Genomic DNA, 10,306 nt, shown 5'->3' on the forward strand with positions numbered 1-10,306 from the left:
GTGTCTGAGAGTGGGCCTGCATGGGATGCACCGTGGACTTAATCTTAATGGGTGTGGGTGTGAGTCTGAGCTGGTATTGTAATAGATTTGTGTGTGTGTACTTTTTGCAGGGGCAAAATGTGCCTGTACGATATATATACGGATCATTAATCATTATCTCAGTGCAGGTTTTTGGAAATCCCTTGTGTTATCTGAGTTATTTTAATCGCACTCTCGTTTCTTCAAGCCACATATCCCAACAGCATCGAAATGACCATGTATTCCTATCTCTATTGGGACTAACCAATAACGCTGACCCTCAAACGCTCCAGATAGGAATCAGGTCTCAATATAACATTACACATTAAATGTTCATGAAGGAGTTTTTAATAAATTGCAATACATATAGTTGAAATATTTTTTTTTTTAAAATACATCTCTATTACATCTCTATCTGGTAGTGAGTCCCTCAAATAATGTTGATGAAAAGATTATTTTGAATTTTGACACTTGTTGGACCTCCAGGAAGAAAGGTGGCTTTAAATCTTTAAAAATACAAAAAAATAAACACCTTTTATTTGAGGAAAAAAAAATGATTACACTAATAGCACTAATGTACAAATCAAGGGAAATACCTCATAAATATAGTAATATCATTTTGTGTGTGTGTGTGTGTGTGTGTGTGTGTGTGTGTGTTTGAGGAGGGGTTGCCTATTGACTCTTGAATGACCGGAATAAAGGGCAGCACATGGGAATGGGCTCTTGGCTCTCGGCAGGGGGCTGCATTGAGAGCCACTGGGACGGGGTTAATCCCCTATTCACCCGCTCCTCCGCTGGGCCCGCAGCGTTTCCCCGGCGACCCTGAGCTCGCCGTTTTTGCATCGCAATTTCCCAGCCACTTTATGGCACGCAGTTATTATGTGTGATATTTTATCGGCCCATTGAGGAGGTCGAATAAACTCAAGTGCTCCTTAAACCGAAGTGAACCAAAGACCTCCTCGTCTGTAATCGTGTCAAGGCCGAACCGAGTCGTCGTTCGAGAAATCAAAAAAGAAAGAAAGAAGAAAAATTTGCCGGGTGTGTCATTTTTTTTCTTCTTTCTAATACTGTGTTTTTCACCTGCTGTTCCTAATAATCCTACAAGTTCTCTATAGGATTGAAGCCTGTCAGAGGCTATCACTCACACACACACACACACACACACACACACACTTACTTAACTCAGGGTTTAAGGACACTCTCCAGACTTTCCGAGTAGGAGTTCAGAGCTGAGGGGGTGTGTTCATTGGTTTTTCTTAGTTGAAGGTTGGAAATTCTGAGTTACTTTTCTAGTCAATTAGCTATCTTTAGTTGAATGCAGCATATGCCCCCTATCTTTCAAAGATAAAAAGACATCAAATAAATATAAAGATATGAGACCTGAGGCTGGGGCTGATTTCTTTCTAGCCCGGTCTGTAGAGTCATGCAGCCTATCAGTGACAGCCATGTCACGTGATCTCCAATTGCACTTTGATATTTTTCACGTCCGCTTCACGTGTGTGAAATACAGTCTCTGGTGTAATGAACATGAACAAGATGGATTGTTTACTCGGTCATTCTTTTTTTGCCCCCAAAATGCCTTGGGAGGAGAAACTAAAAAGTAGAACGACGAAGCAGACGAAAGGACAAATGAGAGAAATGGAACGTTTATTTCTGAGGTATTCTGGTATTTCTGAGGAAACACGGTCAGAACCCAGCTAAAGCATTATAGACTTGAACCTCTAAAGAAAAGAAAAAAAAAAAGAAATCTCAAATAGAAGTCTGTATTTGCCTTCATATATATATATACATATATATAATTTTTTTATTGTTATTATTTATTCATATCACATTTTCTATTATCTAATAGAGTGCTGTTATTGATGAACACGGTGCAGATTTTCTCCAGAGATTTTACATTTGTCTCCTAGACACTTTATTCATCTTAGGTTTGTCCCAGGATAACTCTGTGACTCTCAGTGGATATAGATTAGGATTCAGAAATACACCGAAGCATTCTTTTAAGTCAATCAAAAGGCCAAATGCGTCTAAGGTAAAGCACGCCTGCGTTGAAGGGGGGTGTTTCTATGGATGGAGGGTAAACTTGGTAAACTAGGCTCACTCGGGGGTAGGACGTGGCCGCCTTTGCGAGACAGGTTGCTGATCTCCTGCTTCAGCCATTTGATTTTCTCTGCCTGGTTCTGGACGTGCAGCTGCAGCCTTTGGATGTCCTCTTGATCAGCCTGTCGGGAGCCCTGGAACTGGTGGCTCTGATACACACACACACACACACACACACACACACACACACACACACACACTCATCAGCACAATGGCATTCATTCAAATTAAAATTGTTCTGTTCAGACCAGGCAGAAATAACTGTCTCAGGTGATCCTATCAGACGTGGACAGCCGAGACGGACGGCTCTTGTGTGTCTCAGATGCGTGTTTAGTCATCGCTCGTGACTGGATGTGGTGACTAGGTCGCTCTTTAATGCTGCCAGTGGAAGTAACTAGTGAACGGCATATATTTACATTTCATTATCCTCTCTGTAGTGAGCATAAAACAAATGAGAACATTACTTAACTTCGGTAAAATACTTTGACAATTTATACCTTCTGTGGTACATCAGGATTTCTTCAACTTTTTTTGCAGTAAGGGATTCCTTTAACTGGTAAATAAATTTCATGCACCCCCTCAGTACACGCTTATTTTATGAACAAAGTCGACTATTCTTTAGGCCTACCTGTTTTTGAGTTCATAAACTCGCTTATGGCTAGAAATGTCCCTGTGTAAGACACACACACACACACACACACACACACACACACACACACACACACAGAGTACCATCTTCCTCTGCCTGGCATTGAGTTTGTCGTCCAGCAGCTTTTTCTCGGTCAGCAGGCTGTTGAGGCTGCGCAGACGTGCTGTGTGCTCTCTGGTCACGTTGGTCAGTTCCTGCTTGGCAGCGGCCACTTTCATCTAAAACACACACACGCACACACACACACACACACACACACATACACACTCATGCTGAGCAACATCTTTATCCTCAACACATTTATCCAGACAAAGATGAGCATAACTACGTTTTCCAAAGTTTGAGGAACTATGCAGTGCTGGAAATTTCCTGAATGAGAAGCTAAGCACACTGTTTCCTCACCAAGTTCTCGATCTGTTGTGGAAGCCTGGACTGTTACGGTATGCAAAACGTTTGATCAGAGATGTATGTTTGGTGTGTTTATCTGTACAGCTGAAAGGTCAACGAAACAAAACAACTTCGTGCAATCGCAATTTCAATAAATTGAGCTGCAAAAAAAAAAAAAAAAAAAAAAGGCCGCAGCGAAATCAAGCGATTTTGGCCAAAATAATAACAAAAAAAAATAATAATAATCTCAGTAATAAATAAGTAAGACTAACTTACTTATGCATCACATGTCGTGGAGATCAACATTGAAATTGCGTTGTGGTTTTAATTTTTTTTTTATTTTGAATTTGATTTATTTATTTTGTTCCCAGTGACTAATGTGACTGGATGAACTTTGTTGTTTTACTTCTTATTTCAAATTTTGTACGTGTGTGTACGTGTGTACGTGTGGGTGTATGTGTGTGTGTACCTGCCACATCCTGAGCTCCTGCCTGTTCTGAGCCTCCCGCACTTGCCTCTCGTACTTCATCTCCTCCAGCTTCCGGCTGCCGCTCAGAGTCTGCAGAGCCTCCAGATCCACCAGCTTCCCGAACTTCTTGAACATCAATTGTTCGCAGTGTGCCTTTAACTCTACACACACACACAACACACATTTTTCACCAGCTCACCGGACTCCAACGAGCAGCCTGATCGGAAGTGAACAGAAACTGACCCTGACACTCGGCCTCCATGTCTCGGAGGTCGTTTCGGAGCTGGACGTGTTGTTGGCTTGCTTGTCTGTATAACTGCCTCTGAGCGCTCTTCTCCTGCTGCAGCTCCTTAACGCGTTCGTGCAATCGGCTCACGGACGCCGCGTTCATCAACAGCGCCCCGCTCAGGTCAGAGGGCATCGCTCCGTTATTCATATACTCGATCTGAGACACAGAGAGAGATAGAGAGAGAGATGAAGGCTTAGAATGCGGTGACAAACTCACAGTAGCATACTGTCACTCAAACACACACATACACACACACACACACACCTGGTGCAGTCTCAGTGGCACGACCACATCCAGCTCATTGACCTTCTGCTGCTTCTCTCGGTTTAAGAGCTCCAGGTCGCCCTCTGCTGCTTTCAGGTTGCTCTGCACTATCTTCTCCTGATAGAGGAAAAACACACACACACACACATTGGTACACTTATTTTATGCTGCATTTGACTATAGTTCATATCTAGAAATCCCTACTCGAGAACTTGGTGTATTCTTCTCAACGATGAGTTCAGGGAGTGATGTCAAATCAAAATGGCCGCTCGCAGCCTCAACAGTAAACACAGAAGCTCTTCTCACCTTTAAATCACTGCTTTAGCTCACTCAACATACACACATATTGTCTTATTAAATCTAGAACACTGACTCTACAGCTTCCTGTTTGAGGAGGAAAACATACATCACTCATCGCAGTTAGCTGACCAGACCAGCTCATCGTTAACAGAAAAGACGTCGACGGCGGCCATGTTTTCTTCTCACTTTGTACCATAAACGCACAGATTCTCAAAAACCCGTTCCGAGCTAAGCCGAACGCCGCGTTAGAGACGCAGCCAATACCCTGTAAAGAAAGTACTGTTGTGATTCTCTTACTTTCTTGGTTAGCGAGTCACACTCCTTCCTCAGGCTGTCTGCTATCATCTTCTCCTCGTGCAAAAGCTCCTCCAAATCCAGACGATGCTCACGCAAACTTAACGTGCTCTCGAAAAGCTCCGGGTCGCAGTCTTACACACAGACACAAAAAAGGGGAAAAAAAAGAATTCGAATATGTACAAAAAAAATGAATGTATTCCAAATCTAAATGGACATCATGTATTTTTCACAGAGCTTTTTGGTTTCTTCTCATTATTTACCATCACGCTTGAAAACCTGTCGTCATGTTAGAAAAGGAGAATAATTCTATAATAAACTCATTTGTTTCACTTAAGTCTGTATTAATGCACAAACATAGCTCACTATTATCATTATTATGATTATTATGATGATGATGATGATTATTATTATGATGATTATTATTATTATTATTATTATTATGTTATTTCTTTACATGAGGCAGGACGGTGTTTTCGCCGAGTCAGCGCCAGGACCGGGCAACACGTTAGAGCTTTTACTCGCCCATCGTATCATTTATCCTACACTCTAATGATGTTCATGTCATCTTACTCTGAGGACAGACGCTATCGTCAAAGCCACCGGCTCCGTCCAAGCCTTCATCATCCTCATCACTGTCCCAGTCTGATTCTTCATCAGAGTCTTCCTCACTCTCCTCTTCTTCCTCTGCTAAAACAACATGATAAGCACAAATAGCCATAAACACGCACGCACGCACACACGCACACACACACACCATCGGTGCCAGGCTTCTCTTTCTTCTTCACTCGTTTGATCTTCTTCTTGAAGACTCTGGTGAGGAAATCTGCAAACTTGTTGTTGTCTCCGAGTGAAGCCTGGAACGTGGAGGCTAGCACTTTCTCTCTCTCATGCAGCTTCGCGATGTCTCTCTTCTTCACCTCCAACTGATATTTACACTCCTCCAGCTTCAACTAAAACACACACACACACACACACACACATACACAAAGTACCCTATAAGGATATTCACAAAAACCAGACAAGTGTAAAACACACAAAGACAAATAAAAATAGACACACACACACACACACACACACACACACCCTGAGCTCTCTCTCCTCCTGCACGCAGGCGTTTAGCCTCTCCTGTAGCGTGATCTCTCTCTTCTCGAACTCTTTAAGCATCAGGAGCTCCTGGGACAGTGTGACGTGTCGGAGGTCAGCCAGCTTCATCTGCACGTCCAGCGTGCTTTTCTCATGACGCAGGAGACGCAGCTGAGCATCGAACACACACACGGCCTCCTCCAGCTCCATCAGAAAGGGAGAGAGAGAAGAGAACGCTTATTGTGTTGCAATCTCGAGAACAGAGCCACTGTTTCTCTTTATTCACTGTGACTATGAGTATGTATCACATGACCTCACGCACACACACACAGACACACCTGTTGTATCAGTTTGTCTTGCAGGTAAAGGTTGCGAATCTCCTCCACCTCCATCATCTCCTGTTCTAGCTCGCTGAGGTTCTTCCTTGAGTGTGCGTGCACCTCCTCTGCGTGTGTGTGTTCCTCCTCGGCGTGTGTGTGTTCCTCCTCTGTGTGTGTGTGTTCCTCCTCAGCGTGTGTGTGTACCTGCTCGGCATGTGTGTGTTCCTCCTCGGCATGTGTGTGTTCCTCCTCAGCATGTGTGTCCTCATCACCTTCCTGTTGCATCATCTCCAGCACATCCTGAGGCTCCTCGTGCTTCTCGTCCCAGCTGGTGTGGCTCATTTTGGCCCGTGCAGCGGCATAGTGCTTCAGCGTGGTGCGGCTGTACTGCATCTCTCTCTCAGGTGTCTCCTCGGGCGTCAGTGTGGGCGTGGCGGGTGGTGGGCGGTGCTTCTCGGGGGGGAGGAGCTTCTGAACGGCCCGAAGCTGCCGCATTTGGGAGTGGAACTGGGAGACGAGAGCCACCTTTGAGTCCCGCAGGGCCAGCACACGCACGTTCATCTGGCTTTTCCTCTGGTAGATCTGGATCGGGCGACACGTTTATGTGGACACACACACACACACACACACACACACACACAGGTCAATCACCTGGTTTAAGGAAAGATTACAATTTTCAAAAAGACCCACACACAATAGAAATTTAAATAAAATATATTTTTATATGAATAATTAATTTTATATATAAATTTAAATAAAATATATAATAACAAATATTTTAAGCTTAACTGAGGTGGTTTAAATGACCTGTGCAACAGAAAGATAGAGAGAAGGAGAGTGCAACAGAAAGAAAGAAAGAAAGAAAGAAAGACAGAAAGACAGAGAGGGAGAGTGCAACAGAAAGAAAGAAAGAAAGAAAGAAAGAAAGAAAGACAGAGAGGGAGAGTGCAACAGAAAGAAAGAAAGAAAGAAAGAAAGAAAGAAAGACAGAGAGGGAGAGTGCAACAGAAAGAAAGAAATAAATAAAGAAAGAAAGAAAGAAAGAAAGACAGAGAGGGAGAGTGCAATAGAAAGAAAGAAGGAGAGGGAGAGTGCAACAGAAAGAAAGAAGGAGAGGGAGAGTGCAACAGAAAGAAAGAAAGAAAGAAAGAAAGAGAGGGAGAGTGCAACAGAAAGAAAGAAAGAAAGAAAGAAAGAGAGGGAGAGTGCAACAGAAAGAAAGAAAGAAAGAAAGAAAGAAAGAAAGAGAGGGAGAGTGCAACAGAAAGAAAGAAAGAAAGAAAGAAAGAGAGGGAGAGTGCAACAGAAAGAAAGAAAGAAAGAAAGAAAGAGAGGGAGAGTGCAACAGAAAGAAAGAAAGAAAGACAGAGAGGGAGAGTGCAACAGAAAGAAAGAAAGAAAGAAAGAAAGAAAGAAAGACAGAGAGGGAGAGTGCAACAGAAAGAAAGAAATAAAGAAAGAAAGAAAGAAAGAAAGACAGAGAGGGAGAGTGCAACAGAAAGAAAGAAATAAAGAAAGAAAGAAAGAAAGAAAGACAGAGAGGGAGAGTGCAACAGAAAGAAAGAAATAAAGAAAGAAAGAAAGAAAGAAAGACAGAGAGGGAGAGTGCAATAGAAAGAAAGAAGGAGAGGGAGAGTGCAACAGAAAGAAAGAAGGAGAGGGAGAGTGCAACAGAAAGAAAGAAAGAAAGAAAGAAAGAGAGGGAGAGTGCAACAGAAAGAAAGAAAGAAAGAAAGAAAGAAAGAAAGAGAGGGAGAGTGCAACAGAAAGAAAGAAAGAAAGACAGAGAGGGAGAGTGCAATAGAAAGAAAGAAAGAGAGGGAGAGTGCAACAGAAAGACAGAAAGAAAGAGCGGGAGAGTGCAACAGAAAGAAAGAAAGAAAGAAAGACAGGGAGAGTGCAATAGAAAGAAAGAGAGGGAGAGTGCAACAGAAAGACAGAAAGAAAGAGAGGGAGAGTGCAACAGAAAGAAAGAAAGAAAGAAAGACAGGGAGAGTGCAATAGAAAGAAAGAGAGGGAGAGTGCAACAGAAAGAAAGATCGGGAGAGTGCAACAGAAAGAAAGAAAAAAAGAAAGACAGGGAGAGTGCAATAGAAAGAAAGAAAGAAAGAAAGAAAGACAGGGAGAGTGCAATAGAAAGAAAGAAAGAGAGGGAGAGAGAGAGAGAGAGAAAGAGAGAAAGGTTATAGAAACATATTTGTGGTTCTTTTCTGGAGCGTGTGGACCTGTTCCTCCAGCTCGATCACTTGTGCCGTCTTCTTCTCCACGTTCATCCTCAGGTGCTCCGGCACCGTGAAGTCCTTCGCCGTCTTCAGTTTGAAGTCGCCCATGTTCTCCGCGGCCGACCGGATTGCGCGGATGTCTTCTGGATCCTCGTAGTCCGCGCTGGGTTTGGCGGCGTAGCTGAGACGAGGAAAAGAAGACAGGTAGAAGACAGATTGAAAAATACTCGCGTATTCCTTTTAATAAATAATCAGGCGTGGCAACTCCTCCACCATCCCTTCTTTCTCTACGTCTGGACCTCACTGAGGAATTTCAGGTCGAGACTCACAGTTCGTCCCAGTCTCTCTTCCTCTGCTCTATCCTGGCGCGAGCCTTCTCCGCTTTCTCGGCTGCCTTGCGCAGTTTCTCCGCCTGTCTGGCTGCCAGCTTGCCTCCGGCTCCCTGTGGCCCTCGCCGCTGTGACGCTGCTGTGGCGGGTAAAGCTTCCTCTGCTGCCGGAGAGACATTACACACCTTACACGATCGGCTTCTGCAGTACCGATCCCCTTCACCTTCACAAAGCAGATTCATGCTACAGTGCCGCCGAGTTCTCAAATCTGATTGGTCAGAAGGTGTGGACTAGTTTTTCAGAACTAGCAGCTGACATGAACTCTTTCGCAGGAAGCTGTATCGGGTCGTGTCGGCACGTTGTCGGGACGTTTTCAGATACGGGAAAGTCTTCAGGACAGAAGGACTACGGTCTCTCGGGAAAAGAAACAGAGACTGGTGGCAGATCGAACGTTTATCGCTTTATAATGTACCTGATAACACGAGCTAACCTGAAGACATTTCCCAACAGAAAATGTAACTATAACGAGATCAAAATGATGACGTATCATTTATTAATACGTAAAAATCGCTGTGGTATAAGAGTAATAAAACACTACAAGACGTGCTATTATAAGAAATCACTGTTTAAAAACTCTGCATAGCCACACACACACACACACACACCCCGGTACTCTGACCTGTGATGACATCTGCATGAGTTTCTTTCTGTTCTTTAGGGCCGCACTGCTCCTGAGCGGCGAGGTCAGAACGTTGTGCGTCTCTTCCCCGCTCCTTCAGCTGGTGGAGTTTGTTGGGCAGAGCTAGCAGCCTGTAGGTGGAAACCTTATGATCGCTCCTGATCGCAGACACGGTCACTGTGTCACACACCACCGCGTCCAAAAACCTGTGGAACAAAAAAAAAAAAAACCTACTTCACTGCGCTATTTAGAAACTTAGCGACGTGAGCGAGTGAGAGAAAGAGGAGTGATAGACGGAACCTCTCCTGGAGCTTCTGCAGGCCGATACGGCACCTCTCCGTCTCCCAGGCTAATTCTCTCCTCACCTCCGTCACTCTCTCAGCCGTCCATCTCTCTACTTCCTCCCGGAAACGTGAATCCAACTCCAGCTCCTAAAGCACAAGTCAAATCGACGTCTGCTACGTGGGAACGGTTTCGTCATTTCATCTCCCACCCTCTGTAGCGGTGTGTGAAGGTAATTCACACCTTTTCACACTGCTACTTACAGCGATGTAGCACACTTGGATGCAAGCTAGGAGAGGTATTTATTTTCCGGGTAAAAGTAAATGCGCATCAATGCGAGGATGAAACGAGGAGTGTGTTACCGAGCGCTCCAGGCGGACGTGTTCCAGCAGACACTGGTTCTGCTGCAGCAGGGCTTTGAAACGGCTTCGCAACTCAGCGAGCTTCTTACGGCGCTCCTGCTTCCTCGATTCAGCCTCCCGGTGCAGGCGGTCCAGCTCCAGCTTCTGCTTAGCTGTCTCTATACTGCACACACACACACACACACACACACACACAAAGAAGTTATTTGTAATTTCTCACTCAATTCTCTAGTAATCAACTGCAGGATTATCGGCA

At 44.3% G+C, this 10,306-nt stretch overlaps 1 protein-coding gene across 1 annotated transcript in view; it reads right to left on the reverse strand.

Moving 5' to 3' along the window:
- Positions 1 to 1,761: 1,761 nt before the first annotated feature.
- LOC128599687 (cilia- and flagella-associated protein 44) overlaps positions 1,762 to 10,306 on the reverse strand; it is a 16,160-nt gene continuing 7,615 nt past the window's right edge. Inside the window, exons 17-31 of the mRNA XM_053611570.1 lie at positions 10,051 to 10,213; positions 9,707 to 9,837; positions 9,407 to 9,612; positions 8,728 to 8,890; positions 8,402 to 8,579; positions 6,195 to 6,758; positions 5,857 to 6,060; positions 5,528 to 5,723; positions 5,344 to 5,460; positions 4,774 to 4,904; positions 4,177 to 4,293; positions 3,867 to 4,068; positions 3,624 to 3,784; positions 2,851 to 2,985; positions 1,762 to 2,267 (exon numbers count right to left, since the gene is read on the reverse strand). Of these exons, the coding sequence (XP_053467545.1) occupies positions 2,046 to 2,267; positions 2,851 to 2,985; positions 3,624 to 3,784; positions 3,867 to 4,068; positions 4,177 to 4,293; positions 4,774 to 4,904; positions 5,344 to 5,460; positions 5,528 to 5,723; positions 5,857 to 6,060; positions 6,195 to 6,758; positions 8,402 to 8,579; positions 8,728 to 8,890; positions 9,407 to 9,612; positions 9,707 to 9,837; positions 10,051 to 10,213 (2,890 nt within the window). The 3' untranslated portion in view covers positions 1,762 to 2,045. The remainder of the gene's footprint in view (positions 2,268 to 2,850; positions 2,986 to 3,623; positions 3,785 to 3,866; positions 4,069 to 4,176; positions 4,294 to 4,773; positions 4,905 to 5,343; positions 5,461 to 5,527; positions 5,724 to 5,856; positions 6,061 to 6,194; positions 6,759 to 8,401; positions 8,580 to 8,727; positions 8,891 to 9,406; positions 9,613 to 9,706; positions 9,838 to 10,050; positions 10,214 to 10,306) is intronic.

This window comes from Ictalurus furcatus, chromosome 23 (assembly GCF_023375685.1).
Source record: "Ictalurus furcatus strain D&B chromosome 23, Billie_1.0, whole genome shotgun sequence".
NCBI lineage: Eukaryota > Metazoa > Chordata > Actinopteri > Siluriformes > Ictaluridae > Ictalurus > Ictalurus furcatus.